Genomic DNA, 14,921 nt, shown 5'->3' on the forward strand with positions numbered 1-14,921 from the left:
TTCTCCCACTCCATGTGTAAGATGCTGAGAGACAAATTTCTGATGTTGAGGATTGAACTTGCGGCCTTGTGTATGCCTGACACATGAGCATCACAGAGTAGGGGGAAACCCTTATAGCGGGAATGTTTTTGAAGAGGGAGTGGTCAACAAAGCAAGGAAAACATGTAATTTATCAGACTCATTAGCTGCTAACAGTAGCCATATTCTGATAAAGCGATTAAAACAATGATGTGAAGTCTGAGTCCCTCAGTTGGGAAGAATTAGGGAGGATCCCCACCCAGTGTAATGTGTAAAACCTTATCTCACAGGAAGCACAGAGGAAATCTGATTTGATAATTTTATGTGTACCGAGCTGAGAAAAGCTTTTCAATGAAGCCCAGTTTCAATGTCAAGTGCCTCTTTAATGTGATGACTTATTTGTTTTTTAGATATTAATGACTGCCTTGGCCAGTGTCAGAATGACGCCACCTGTCGGGTACGTTTAGTGTTTGCATACGTGAAAATCTTGCCAGTTGACTGCAAATAGTGAGATTTATGTGATGCTTGGGAGAGTTTGTGTGCCTGTGAGATTTAAAAATGCAGGTGAAAAATGAGTCCCTGGAAGTTTCACTTGGGCTCATGTTACTAACTCTAGCCTCCCAAGAGAGTCACTTCAAAGGCATGCATGCAGAAACGACTCACCCCTGGTGAGAGGCTTGAATTTTGGTTCTTTTTGGTGAATCAGCAGAACCTCAGCAGTCATGTTAAATGGCTGAAGCTCTTTTGTGTGTGGAATACATAGAAAAAAAAGCATGTTTCTTCCCCCTCCCCTTCTCCTCTTCCAGGATTTGGTTAATGGTTATCGCTGTATCTGTCCACCTGGCTATGCAGGCGATCACTGTGAGAGAGACATCGATGAATGTGCCAGCAACCCCTGTTTGAATGGGGGTCACTGTCAGAATGAAATTAACAGATTCCAGTGTCTGTGTCCCACTGGTTTCTCTGGAAACCTCTGTCAGGTGAGCAGAGGCAACACCCTCAGATTTGGGCTAAGATTTTAAGGCAGAGCCTCCTCCCCATTGTCCTTGCCTCACCCCCCCCATTTTGCCCTCCTCACCCCAAACACACACCCACACTCTTGTGTCTGGGGTCTCACAACATCTGTTAACATCTAACTACAGAAATCTCTGCTAGACAAATGCTGGTGGAAGGAGATGCTGATAATTTTCTTCTTAGCTTCTGTAGCATGTCTATTTTGGTTTGGTGGTTTTATACTCTCAGCTCAACTCCTCTGCCATTTCTATGTTTTTTTTGGGGGGGGTGTTAGTACTAGGGTTTTTTTTTCTTTGCTCAAGGCTAGCACTCTTAACTCTTGAGCCATACCTCTTCATGCTTGTTTTAGGTGGTTAATTGGAGATGAGTTTTATGGGCTTTCTTGCCTGGGCTGGCCTCGAATCTCAATCCTTAGATCTGAGCCTTCTGGGTAGCTAAGACTACGGGCATGGTCTAAAGTACCTGACTTGCCATGCATTTTGTTTACCTAGAGATTCCTTGGGACAAGATGTGTCGTGTCCAGGGTGTCTTCTTGTAGAAGCAAATGTGGAGGAATCGGACTCAGTCACTGCTCTTAAAGTGATGGCAATACCTTTTGTTTTACTTTGATTTCTGCCCCTTCTTCTTGCTCCTGATACTTGCAGCTGGACATCGATTATTGCGAACCCAATCCCTGCCAGAATGGTGCCCAGTGCTTCAATCGAGCCAGCGATTATTTCTGCAAGTGCCCAGAGGACTACGAGGGCAAGAACTGTTCACACCTGAAAGACCATTGCCGCACCACCCCTTGTGAAGGTACCTTCCTCCTCACTGGGACCTAGAAGCTCTTATCCTATATTTGCTACCTCCCCAAAGGCTTATAGAAGTGGTGTGTAGGTAAGGAAGACTGCTAGATTGCAACTGTTCTTATCTGTTCAGTTAGAGAAGCCAGAACACGTGGAAACAATCTGTTCAGGCCTGCCAGTATACAAGTAGCCCAGGGCAGGGAATGTGAAATCCAGTTCTCATTTTGGTTCTGGGGTGGGCTGAGTGGCAACACCACACCAAGACCAATTTCTCAGAGGTGTGCTGTCAGTGGAACTTAGCAACAGCAGGAATGCTCTATAATACCTGCATCAGGTTACAGTAGCCACAGGCCATATGCAAGGTCATGGGGCATTTAGATGATCACCAAGTACAACCAGAAAACATTCGTTCACTTTGAGTTCATTTAAATCTATCCACATGTGGCTCATACTTGCTATTTGGGGCAGCATAATAAAGTTTCTACAAGTTTCTCCTTCAGCCTTGCTTAATTAAGATTAAGGTAGAAGGAAATCAAGCAGACCCCTCTGTGCTAGCAAGCACTTAACTAATGAGGTAAAAGTTAAGAGGGATGAAGGAGGCTTTTTTAAAAAAAAAAAGTGATTGGGGGAGAATGATAGCGGCAACAGTGACCAAGATGCATTGCGTTCATCAGTTGACATGTTGTATAACTTCTGTATTAAAAGTAAAAATTATGAGATCACCCACCTCCAGTCTTAAAGTTGGCCTGTCGTAGTTGGTGTGTCATATGGAGTTCTGGTCCCCAAGATGTCTCTTGATGTCTTACCCCTTTAATGAAGATGTCTTTTCTCCTGTGAGGCAGGCCTATTGACACTGTGTGTGTGTGTCTGGGCTGGCATCTGATTCAAAGCCTGTATTCCAGTGATTGACAGCTGCACCGTAGCCATGGCCTCCAATGACACGCCTGAAGGGGTGCGGTATATCTCCTCCAACGTCTGTGGTCCCCACGGCAAGTGCAAGAGCCAGTCGGGAGGCAAATTCACTTGTGACTGTAACAAAGGCTTCACAGGAACATACTGCCATGAAAGTAAGATACCTGTCAGGGATGAGAGCATGGTACCCCCTGCCCCTGCTCAGCTCAGGGCACACTGGAGTTGGACTTTTTAATCAGAAAATCAAAAACTTAAAAGAGGAAGAGACCAGATTCCAATCCCAGATCATGACATTTGGGATCGTAGACTGAGGGTGTAATTCTATTGACTGGATCACCTAGATGCTGCTGCTGAGCCTGAAGACTGTATGGGTATCTTATTAATTTCAGTGGTTCCTCTTCTGTACAAGTTGTCTTTCCAAGGCTCAACAAATAACTGTGGGGTCATTGAATAAAATTGGTGGGGGGGACACTGACCGGAAATGTAGGCTTGATAAGCCACCAGTCAAGAGAACATCCTGACAAGTTTAGTATATTGAGGTACTAGGTGCATTTTCTCAGGAGGCAGCCAGGAAAACTGCAAGACGATGCTTGCTTTTGGGGGCCTTAACTTGCTCTTCAGTTCGCATTTTTTTTTTCTTTTCCTAGATATTAATGATTGTGAGAGCAACCCCTGTAAAAACGGTGGCACGTGCATTGATGGTGTCAACTCGTACAAGTGTATCTGCAGTGATGGCTGGGAGGGGGCTTACTGTGAAACCAGTGAGTCCCTGGGTCTTTGGGGATGGCTGGCCCTGGGTGGTGATGAGTGGTAGAGAATCTCCCCTTTCCTGGGGTCAGTGGGAGCCTTATAATAGAAAGCTCTGGAAGTGATACCCTAGCAGTCTCTCTAATAAGACCTGTTTGCACTTACGAGAATACCCAAGGAGCTATAGAATGAGGTTGGTAGTTAGGCTAATGTCCCCGCTTATGAAGATAAACACTTGTCTGTCCACCTTGATTAGAACTGTCATGCATGCATGCTACTTGCCTAACTTGGAGTATTCCATGTAACCCAATTGGAAGCTTATTTATTCCTTGAAAAGCAGTAGTTGTGCTGAAATCTTGGGAGCACTCAGTAATCGGGACACACTTGGTAGAAAGCAGGGGTTAGAAATAGCCCTAAAAAAGCTTTGCATTTGTGTGTGGTGAGTGATCCTGGAATCTTCTTCAGCTACTGTCTTTTTTGATCCTAGATATTAATGACTGCAGCCAGAACCCCTGCCACAATGGGGGCACATGTCGCGACCTGGTTAATGACTTTTATTGTGACTGTAAAAATGGGTGGAAAGGAAAGACCTGCCACTCACGTGAGTGTTAGCAGCCTGGGCCCTGGGTTCTGTCTCCTGTGAGAAGGGGGGTGTGCTGAGGCTCATCACGAGTTCTTCCTGCAGGTGACAGCCAGTGTGATGAGGCCACATGTAACAATGGTGGCACCTGCTATGACGAAGGGGATGCATTTAAATGCATGTGTCCTGGAGGCTGGGAAGGAACAACTTGTAACATAGGTAACTCTCCCTACCTGGGTGGCGGTGTAGACACCTGAGCATGGGGTCCTTTTCCCTGAATGCGATCCACACTCCTCCAGTCTACCAGATCCTCAAGAAGGGTGGTCTTGTCTGTTCTTGTCTTGTAGCCAGAAACAGTAGCTGCCTGCCCAATCCCTGCCATAATGGGGGAACCTGTGTGGTCAATGGCGAGTCCTTCACCTGTGTCTGCAAAGAAGGCTGGGAGGGGCCCATCTGCACTCAGAGTGAGTGTCTTTCCCCCTTGAACTCTCTCAGGGCTGCTGGAGCGAATCCTGATGTCCTTGGGGACTTGGACTAGAAACCCCAAACCAGCAGCAGCACTGTTTGATGTCTGCTTTTGTATCACCTGGGTCTGTATTAATGACTTAATGGGATGCAGTCCTGACCTGGGCATGAGAAAAATCTCCCGATGAGCTAAGTGGAGACAGATGGTGTCTCTTCCCAGCTCTGGGTCTGACCAGCAGCCTTCCTCCTCCTATTCTCACCACCTCCCTCCACCAAGTCCCCTACCAAGGCCTCTTCCTGTGTACATATGCCCCACGGCAAATGAAACAGTGTGGTGCGGGGCCTGGTTCCAATTTAGCAGAGGTTTTAAGTGTATTTGGCTCATGTTAACTTTTTGTCATATGACCCCCCCCCCCCACCTCTTTTCAGGGCCCTGACTTTTGTCTTTCCTTTGCAGATACCAATGACTGCAGCCCTCATCCCTGGTAAGCATGGGTGCCTTCTTGAGTTCTTGTCAGCTGTAATACGTATGGGAATCTTTCGGGATTATATTTTAAAATGTGGGTTCTGATTCAAGAGGTCTGGGGTGGGGTTGTACTTTTCTAACAAGCTCCCAGGCGATGCCCATCTTGGTTCTATGTGGACCAGACTTTAATTAGCCAGGCCATGTCTTCATTTAGAGCAGCAATTCTCAACCTTGGCTGCGCACAGAAATCACTTGGGGAGCTCTTAAATGTCCCAGTGCCTGGGCTTGCAACTAAGACCTCAGAAATTAGATTCTCTAGGGGTAAGGCCCAGGCATTGGTATTTTGGGGGGTGGCTCAGGCAGTGGTGAAATGTGGCCGATGATGAAAGCTGCATGACAGGTAACTGACATGATGTGGAGGGATGGGTGGGTGGCCCGAGTTGTGGATCAGGAGGTCAGTAACTGAGGTGATGACCTTCACTTTCTTCTTAGTTACAACAGTGGCACCTGTGTGGATGGAGACAATTGGTACCGATGTGAATGTGCCCCCGGTTTTGCCGGGCCTGACTGCAGAATAAGTAAGGACTGCCTCAATTGCTGTGTTCCCCTAGTTACATTCTTCGGTTGGGGAATTTTCATGTTTAAAAACAAAGGTCATAGGGCTGGGGAGCCTGGCTAGTGGTAGAGTGCTTGCCTAGCATGCGTGAAGCCCTGGGTTCTATTCCTCAGCACCACATACACAGAAAAATCCAAAAGTGGGTCTGTGACTCAAGTGGGATAGAGTGCTAGCCATGAGCAAAAGAACTCAAGGACAGTGCCCAGGCATGGAGTTGAAGCCCCAGGACTGGCAAGACAAAACAAAAGTCGGGTACTCATGCCTATCATCTTAGTTACACAGGAAGTTCAGATGGTGAGTAACTCTGTCTGTTCCAGATCAGCCCAGGCAGAAGATTTGTTCACACACTTTCACCGCCACATGAGCTCTAAAACATTGGAAGTGGGGGTGTGGCTCAAGTGGGAGAGAGTTAGCCTTGAGCAAAAGAAAAAGCTAAAAGACTGTGTCCAGACCCCAAGTTCAAGTCACCCAGTACTGGGGAAAGAAAAAAAAAAAGCCATAGTCAAAATGTAGTAATCGCCTGCCTCCAGCTGGGATTTAAGTGCCCCTGGCTGGTTCCTTCCAGGTACTTTCCAGTAATTCCTAGGGTAGCACAGCTGCCTTGTTCTTGGGGACAGTGCCAACCACAGAATTTGATGATTAAGCTATGCTGAAGCCCTAAGGAAAGTGTGTGCTTTTCCTCATGACTAACATGAAATTGTGGGTAAGCGGATGCTCGCCACAGGGACACTGGGATAGGACCAAGCTAACACAAATGAAGGGCCTGGGACTGTGGCTTCCATAGACTGGTCTGTGATGCATTGGGTCATGCCTTAGAGAAATGACTAAAAGAAAAGTGGGAGGTAGACAAGCAGTGTTTCAGGAAGCTGAAGGTTTATTCTTGATTGTGAGGTTTCTCCTTTTATTTTTGCATGCTGTTTTTGTACACACAATACAGGTGATAGAATACTTGTTTTTGTCCCCAAATTCCCATTTCTGTCTCCAAATTCCCAACTGTGGGACTGACTTTAGTGCTAGGTGAGGATAAGCTTCTACCTGCTTTATGCTTCTAGATTGGGATGTGGCAAGCAACATCTGGCCTGCTAACTGTCTTGATAAGTAAGAGTTCTCTTGGCAGATAGCCACACTCATTTGTCATTTGTCTGTGTCACTACTTTTATAATAGCACGAGTCCAGTAGTTGTGACAGATCTTCGGCCCCTCAAGTCTACAGTATTTATCCTGGCTGCCTTTTCAGGAAAAGGTTGCTGGCCCTTCTCTAAATGGTACTGTCAGAGACAAAGGAACTTGAGTAAAAATTGCTGCCCACAAAAGTGGTTTTCAGCTGCTAAAAGTTAGGATATGGGTAATCTTCCAGAGGGTCAGTGACTGGTTAAGAGTATTTTGGGGAGATGAGTGATTTGTGTCTTGGTGAATTTTCACTCATGTAAACAGCTTGTGCTCACGATGTGAAAAATGTTTTGCGACGTCTATAAAGTCCTTCTGCTTCCCACCATCGGGAGTCTAAACGCAAGCTCATTTCTTTCTTTCTTTTCAGACATCAATGAATGCCAGTCTTCACCTTGTGCCTTTGGGGCAACCTGTGTGGATGAAATCAACGGCTACCGGTGTGTCTGCCCACCGGGGCACAGTGGTACCAGGTGCCAAGAAGGTATGTATGCCAGAGTCTGGCTGCTTATGTGTCTCTTTGGTTTTTTGAGACATTCTGTAGCTCAGACTGGCCTTGAACTTGATTCTCTGCCTTGCTTGTTCAAATGCTTATGCTCCCACATTCAGCCCCTTCTGACTTAGGGACCACCAGGCCTTATAATCTTGGGTTGAGTACTCAGGAGCTGGCCTTGTGCTCAGGGACGGATTCACAGTGGGAAACAGAGATCTTCCTATCAGCTGGTGAACACAATTGCTCTGTAACCATCTTCAAGCTCAGTGGCTTGCAGTCGGCCTTTGTTTTTGTTGCTTGTGGGTGGAGTGATTGTGCTGGGAGCCCCATTCATGTGGACCAACAGGCAGCCGTCCCCCAAGGCATGTGCTTTTCATGACACTTGGCAGGCACACAGGAGATCAAGGTCATCTCCAAAGGCCTGATGAGAAGGTCTGTCAGGTCACCCCCTAATGTTATCAACCAAAGTGAGTCATGTAGGCAATCGAGGAGCTGGTGGGGGTGGGGAGTACACTCACCTTATGTTACGGAAGGAACTGTGATGATATAGGGAAGGCTATGGGTATGTGACTTCATAACAGGGAGGGAGCAAAGTTGAATCAATAATCCCATAGATGGAAGAGGAAACTCATATTCATGCATTTCCATCATGCATTTCCATCACTCAGTTTCAGGGAGACCTTGCATCACCATGGGGAGTCTGATACCTGATGGGGCCAAGTGGGATGATGACTGTAACACCTGCCAGTGCCTGAATGGACGCATTGCCTGCTCCAAGGTAGTGTGTGAGGGCTGTTAGCTGTGGTTCTGTGTCTTCTGCAGTCCTGGGGGGGAGGAAGAAGAGGGTTAGTTATTCCTGCTAAGCCCCCAGCTTCCTCTCTTCAGGTCTGGTGTGGCCCTCGACCTTGCCTGCTCCACAAAGGGCACAGTGAATGCCCCAGTGGGCAGAACTGCATCCCCATCCTGGATGACCAGTGCTTTGTGCATCCGTGCACGGGAGTGGGCGAGTGTCGGTCTTCCAGTCTCCAACCAGTGAAGACCAAGTGCACCTCTGACTCCTATTATCAGGACAATTGTGCAAACATCACATTCACCTTCAACAAAGAGATGATGGCGCCGGTATGTAGCATTTTCTGCTTGTCTGAAAAGGAGTGGCACAAACATACCATTTACTTTTCATCCTAAGTTCCTGACTTAGAGCTAAATGAGGCTTGAGTTTAGGCAATTTGTGAACATCAACCCTTTGATTCTTGCAGTGTCTTAAGGTGTGTGGATTTTTTTTTTGATCATATGTTAAGTTTATGTGGTCTATTCCTGGTAAAAGCAAATCAAACCAAATAAACAAAGTTTGTGAATACATACTTTGATAGAAACAAGTACAGGGAAAATTGAAAACTAGAATCACATGCAACTAAGTGATGTGTGGATTTTTTTAAAAAATTGTTTTAGGGTCTTACCACGGAGCATATTTGCAGCGAGCTGAGAAATCTGAATATTTTGAAGAATGTTTCTGCCGAATATTCCATCTACATAGCTTGCGAACCTTCTGCCTCAGCAAACAATGAGATACACGTAGCCATTGTGAGTATGAGACCTCTTCACATCTAACTTGGATTGTAAGGGGGATAAATATCAGTAAGGATCCAGAGGGAGCAAGTACATTGAAAACAAAGCACCACACAGAGGTACTGTCATAATTTTGGAGAGAGGTCACAGTAGCATGACTCCCTTAATCAAATTCTGCTTTGTTCTAGTCGGCTGAAGACATACGGGATGATGGGAACCCTATCAAGGAAATCACTGACAAAATAATAGACCTCGTTAGCAAGCGTGAAGGCAACAGCTCCCTTATTGCTGCGGTGGCAGAAGTGAGAGTTCAGAGGCGGCCTCTGAAGAGCAGAACAGGTAGGTGCCGAGGGAAGAGTTCTTTTCTGTGATGACTGTCCAGTGGATTTCCTAACACCATCTGCTAATGTGGATTACCTGACGGTGTACCAGTGAGCAAACTCAGGCCAGCCTTCCTGGCCAAGATCACTTGGCAACTTGGGGAGAGTCACCAAATTGACCCCTCCCCACCCTCCCTCCCATCACCCCCCACTCCCACAAGCTAGGCAGTCTTGCCTACAGGCGGCTCTGCAGAGGAGGTGCTAAGTTTAGACTCATGCTGCTGAACCTGGTGGGTGTGCAAAGCCTACCTTCGCTTTTGGGAACCGTGGCTTGGCCGGCCTGAAGACTGAGGCCCTGGGTTACTAGATTGTGTGGTAACCCATCAGGATGCCCAGACCCCTCTTGAGGCTCTCCAGCATCATTGTTGGCAGGATGAGGAAGGGCACCTGTCCCTGGGAATCCAGGCTGTCCATAGTTGGATCAGGTTTCTGAAAATTTAGCCTTGGGTATGAGCTGCCCAAGTAGTCAGTATTCTCTAGACTCCATCAGAAACTGCTCTCTCCCCATGTGGAGTGAGACTGTAGGCCCGCTGCCCTGTCTGGTCTCTGGGGACCAAAGTGTCGAGATCTCCAGGGGCTGTGATCCCATCTCTTGGGAGTTGACAAGGTGCCGTTGTGAAGAAGGATCTGTTCTCATGGTATCTACTTAGGGACTGAGGACTGGAGAGCCAGCATTGGTTTTTTGTTTCCTCCTGTGGCAGTGGCTTTTTTTTTTTTTTTTGAAGTGGGAAATAGCGTTAATTGGTTCTGTGCCTACCTTGCAGATTTCCTGGTTCCTTTGCTGAGCTCTGTCTTGACGGTGGCTTGGGTCTGTTGCTTGGTGACGGCATTCTACTGGTGCATGCGGAAGCGACGGAAGCCAAGCAGTCATACACACTCGGCCTCTGAAGACAACACCACCAACAACGTTCGAGAACAGCTGAACCAGATCAAAAACCCTATTGAGAAGCATGGAGCCAACACGGTCCCCATCAAGGATTACGAGAACAAAAATTCCAAAATGTCTAAAATAAGGACACACAACTCTGAAGTAGAGGAAGACGACATGGACAAACATCAGCAGAAAGCCCGGTTTGCCAAACAGCCAGTATACACGTTGGTAGACAGAGAGGAGAAGCCCCCCAATGGCACGCCGACAAAACACCCAAACTGGACAAACAAACAGGACAACAGAGACTTGGAAAGTGCCCAAAGCTTGAATCGGATGGAGTATATCGTATAGCAGACAATGGGTGCTGCTACTGCTAGGTAGAGTCTGACAGTCTTGAGATCACTCGGGGCTTGTTTTCTTTAGACTGTTGTCATATTTGAGTCTGAGGCTGTTGTTGACGTAGAATCCCTGTGTTAATTTAAGTTTTGACAAGCTGGCTTACACTGGCAATGGTAGTTTCTGTGGTTGGCTGGGAAATCAAGAGCTGCATTTCACAGCTATGCAAAAAAAAAAAAAAAAAAAAAAACGAGTCGAACGTGCCCTGATGCACTGGTGTGTGTTCCCTGCAGCTGACACGTCGAGAATTGGGCTCCCAGGACACTGCCCAGCCCCTAGGCCTCGAGCTTCCACTTCTGCCAGATGTCCTAATGGTGATGCAGTCTTAGGAGCATAGTTTTATTTATATTTATTGACTCTTGAGTTGTTTTTGTATATTGGTTTTATGACGTACAAGTAGTTCTGTATTTGAAAAGTGCCTTTGCAGCTCAGAACCACAGCAACTATCACAAATGAGTTTATTATTTATTTTTTTTATTGTATTTTTGTTGTTGTTGGGGGAGGGGGGCTTTGATGTCAGCATTTGCTGGTAAAATGAAGAATTTAAAGAGGAAAAATGTGTCAAAAAGTAGAATTTTTGTATAGTTATGTAAATAATTCTTTTTTATTAATCACTGTGTATATTTGATTTATTAACTTAATAATCAAGAGCCTTAAAAACATCATTCCTTTTTATTTATATGTATGTGTTTAGAACTGAAGGTTTTGATAGCATTGTAAACGTATGGCTTTATTTTTTGTTTTGAACTTTTCTCATTACGTGTTGCCTATAAGTCAAAATTAAGGTGTTTGAAATTAGTTTTATATTAAAAAGACAGGATGGGCTTCTGTGCATGGGAATACTGATGGAATTTTTTTTCTGTACGACATCAGATGTTAAAACACCTTCTCTATAGATAGCATCACTTTAAGACACGTTTTAAGGACTGACTGAGGCAGTTTGAGAATTAGTCTAGAACAGGTTCTTTTTTTTTTTTTTTCCTGCTTTAGACTTGAAACAGGCAGGTGATGCGCTACGGAGCAGTTCAAAAGAACAAGTTGAACTATGACTATATGTAGTAGCCAAGATGTGAGTGGTTTAATATCATTCCAAATACCAAAATTGTGTGGAGGTGGAAGCACACTGATCTTATTTTGTAAATTCTGATTTATTTTCACCATTCATATGTAATACTGAACCACTTGTAGATTTTTGTTGTTGTTGTTATCTACTGCATTTAGGGAGTATTCTAATAAGCTAGTTGAATACTTGAACCATACAATGTCCAGTAAGATCACTGTTTAGATTTGCTACAGAGTACACTGCCTGCCTTAAGAGAGGAAATCAAAGTTCTATGACCAAGTTGATGAAAAAGGCTTATAAAAACAGAGTAACCTTGTTGGTTCTCCCATGAGACCGTGAAGATAAAACTTTGTATTGTTTTCTTAGTGTTATTTGACATAAAAAATACATCTTTGATGTGTTGTTCCTGGCAATAAGTTTTGAAAAGTAATATTTATTAAATTTTTTTTTGTATGAAAACACAGAAGAGTGTGGCCTCTTGTGAGCAGACATAGCTCTCCAGGTCTGGCTATGATTTGTGCAGGTGATCCATCGAGGAGGGCAGATAGTGCTTGATGGGCACAGGTGAGGTACAGAAAGGCTCCCCCTAAACACAGAACTCACCCAAAGTTCTTAAAGACCCTTAGGCTGCAAGGAGGCAGGAGCTGAGGGAGCCATAGATCCCTTGCTTTTCAACAGCAAGTATGCATATTCCTAGTATGGAGGTGACTTGTTGGGGAGCATCTGTGGGAAGTGCCCATTTTTGATGAAAGGGCTTTTAAGCACTTCGACGGTGGTGTTGGGGATAAGGACAGATTGGTTTTCCGTCCCACTTGGTGGTTTGGATTAATAGTGATGTTCTGCCATTTTCTAGACCACATCTTTGTGGCTTAACAATGAGGATGGCCTCCTCATTGTTAGTGGATGGAATGGGGATATTAGCCATAGAGTGCTGCATGTCTTGACCTCTATGGCAAGGGATGAGTCGTGGTGACAGGCATACGGATAGCTTCTCACAGCCTTAAGGAGTCCCCAGGAGTTCCCTGCTGCTGGTTTAGGAAGCCAAAGCTTACCCTTCGCAGACTGCGGCCTTCTGGTGCTCGACCCACTTCTGGATTTCATAGTATAGCTCCAAGTGCTATTCTTGGAGCATTCTTTGGGAAAGTCTAGGTGAGGAACTGCTCTTAAATGGGCTTTAAGTGCTTCTGGCTCCTTGTGCATGAGCAGAAGCTACGGAGGGATTCAGACCTGTGACAGCCCTAAGAGCTGCCAGCACCATGTTTTAGCTCATTGAGGAGGTATTTTGAAGAACCTGGGTAGCACCGAGTATAATTTCCCATGACATCTCCCTGCCTTAGTGTCGCAATACTTTGTCATTAATCCTTGCTGTTGGACAACTGGTGTCTGCAAGATGGGGTTAGAGCGGGAGAAGTACAACCTGTCTGAGTGTGGAGACTCTAGTTGAACAGCACTTGATTCAAATACCATTCTGAAGCAATACCTTGTTCTGGTGGTTTATAAACTTGGATTCTGAAGGACCCCAGAATTCCTTGGGCAGTTGCCAAATAGTTTTGTGCCAAGAAAAACATGTTTAATGAGCCTCTGCAATTCTTCATTCCAGGAGGGAAGTGATCTTGAGATTCATGGGTGTTGTCTGAATGAGCCTCTGGTCCCAGATACTCTTAGTAGTAGGGAGAGCATACATCGGGCTCCTTGGGGATCAAGATTGGGAAAAAGAAGCAACTGAATCCCGGTTATCCTGGGGTCAGGAGAGTGGAAAGGAGAGGACTCAGTGCCTTTGCCACTTCCCAGGATTGTTCTCAACCCTCTTTAAAGAGGCCCTGGAAGAGAATTTTCAGTCCAGAAATCTGGCTCACTAGACTTGAAGTATGCCGCAAAACTAGAATATTAACTAGGACGCTAGTTTAGTATAGGGAGCCACCTTGGGATTCAAGACTGTTCAACAGTACAGAATTAGAAAGGAAGATGTGTTTTGACTAAAAGCTAAGTGAGACTTGAGTGATCAGAAGCATGACTTGAAAGTAGGATTTTTCCTAAATACAGATCCTCGGGCCCAGCCTAATGCCAATTTGGGTCTGGGAATGAGCACTTTCAACAAGTGTCCCCACCCACATCTTCCTTTTCAGCTTACAGACAGTACAATTTGAGAACAGCCCTGCTAAAGTACTAAAGTATAATTTCTCCATTAATTATGTTTTTCCTCCTTGTTAAACTGAAATATCTGGAAGCCGGTATGTTGCTAAATTGCCACTTGATAGCATTTTTAAGTAAAATAATTACACTGCCCCTTGAGCAAGTTGTGGTCTAAGCACTTCATCTTTATTAGCTGATCTGAGGGGTCAGTGAGTCAAAGTTAGTAATATTTCTCGTAGCAAAGAGGAGACAATGTGTGGGGTTCCTAACATGTCTAAGTGGTTTTACACTTGCATATCTCCAAGCATACAAGTATATAGCTAAAAACTAGCTGGCTTCAAAGGAAAAAAAATTGTCCATAAACCAAGGGTTTGAACTTGGGCCGACAACACTCCACCACTTCCGTTTTGACTGTGGATCTCTCTTGCTTCTACTGGGAATGAGAAACAGTTCAGAGGTTCCTGGTCTGGGAAGACAGCACATGGGTGATGGGAAAGCCTCCTTCTGCTAATGTGTATTTATACTTGTAAGCTCTGAATCATCCAAGCATTGGAACAGAAATCTGCTTCCTGAGGTTCTGTTTTTAAATAGATAGTTTGCAAAAACAACAATTATTTTTCTTAACATTTTTTTTCCCTACCCCACAAGCTGCTAAATATCCCAGCTCAGTCTATGTCAGGCTCCAACAATGCCAACAAACAGCTTGGTTATCTGAGGTAGAAGAGTGCCCCAAGGCAGTTCTTTAGGGTTCTGGCCCCAGAAGTCTTAAAAACAAGGTTTAGAAATCATTAGAGCAATCATATTGCATCACTGGCAAATTCATGAGATATTTCTGAGCATATTAAAAGAAGTAACGAATTGTCCTTTGTGAACTGTGTTTCAGTGGCTGTGACAAGCGAGCTGGGGTAGAGGGTGGGGCTTCAAGGGCTGTGAAGATATGGTTGCCTGGCAGCTCCAGACTGAACACCTGCAGATCATGTCAAAAGGGCGAGGCTCCCTTCCTTTGGACATACATTCTCCCCTGATTACTTGCTCTTGCATGCTGGGCACAACCTTCCTGGCATAAAGTATGTTTCTTTCAAGTCCAAGGCAGCTTTTACAAGTCTCAAATTATGTATCATTATGCATGGGTCCAGTATTAACCTGTGATACACAAGTCAGTATTAGCCTAGAGTAAAGGCTGTTAAATCCAGTAAGAATGTCTGATGGAAGTCTGCCCAATCCCCCTTTTCAGCCCACTCCCTGAGAAT

General features: G+C 45.2%; 1 protein-coding gene and 1 long non-coding RNA gene across 2 annotated transcripts in view; one reads left to right on the forward strand and one right to left on the reverse strand.

The window, feature by feature from the left end:
* The window catches only part of Jag1 (jagged canonical Notch ligand 1), a 37,104-nt gene extending 26,020 nt beyond the window's left edge, over positions 1–11,084 (forward strand). Inside the window, exons 11-26 of the mRNA XM_090351988.1 lie at positions 429–475; positions 825–998; positions 1,677–1,827; positions 2,720–2,884; positions 3,377–3,490; positions 3,964–4,077; positions 4,162–4,275; positions 4,404–4,520; positions 4,979–5,006; positions 5,480–5,565; positions 7,140–7,253; positions 7,931–8,040; positions 8,148–8,381; positions 8,712–8,843; positions 9,017–9,167; positions 9,973–11,084. Of these exons, the coding sequence (XP_090208114.1) occupies positions 429–475; positions 825–998; positions 1,677–1,827; positions 2,720–2,884; positions 3,377–3,490; positions 3,964–4,077; positions 4,162–4,275; positions 4,404–4,520; positions 4,979–5,006; positions 5,480–5,565; positions 7,140–7,253; positions 7,931–8,040; positions 8,148–8,381; positions 8,712–8,843; positions 9,017–9,167; positions 9,973–10,430 (2,309 nt within the window). The 3' untranslated portion in view covers positions 10,431–11,084. The remainder of the gene's footprint in view (positions 1–428; positions 476–824; positions 999–1,676; positions 1,828–2,719; positions 2,885–3,376; positions 3,491–3,963; positions 4,078–4,161; positions 4,276–4,403; positions 4,521–4,978; positions 5,007–5,479; positions 5,566–7,139; positions 7,254–7,930; positions 8,041–8,147; positions 8,382–8,711; positions 8,844–9,016; positions 9,168–9,972) is intronic.
* On the reverse strand, positions 6,460–10,048 carry LOC150050197 (uncharacterized). The gene is made up of 3 exons (XR_016538588.1): positions 9,966–10,048; positions 8,720–8,866; positions 6,460–8,086 (listed from the first exon to the last, which is right to left on the reverse strand). It is a non-coding gene; the product is annotated as an uncharacterized LOC150050197 (long non-coding RNA).
* Positions 11,085–14,921: the final 3,837 nt, after the last annotated feature.

This window comes from Megascapheus bottae, chromosome 18 (assembly GCF_031878675.1).
Source record: "Megascapheus bottae isolate mThoBot1 chromosome 18, mThoBot2.hap1, whole genome shotgun sequence".
NCBI lineage: Eukaryota > Metazoa > Chordata > Mammalia > Rodentia > Geomyidae > Megascapheus > Megascapheus bottae.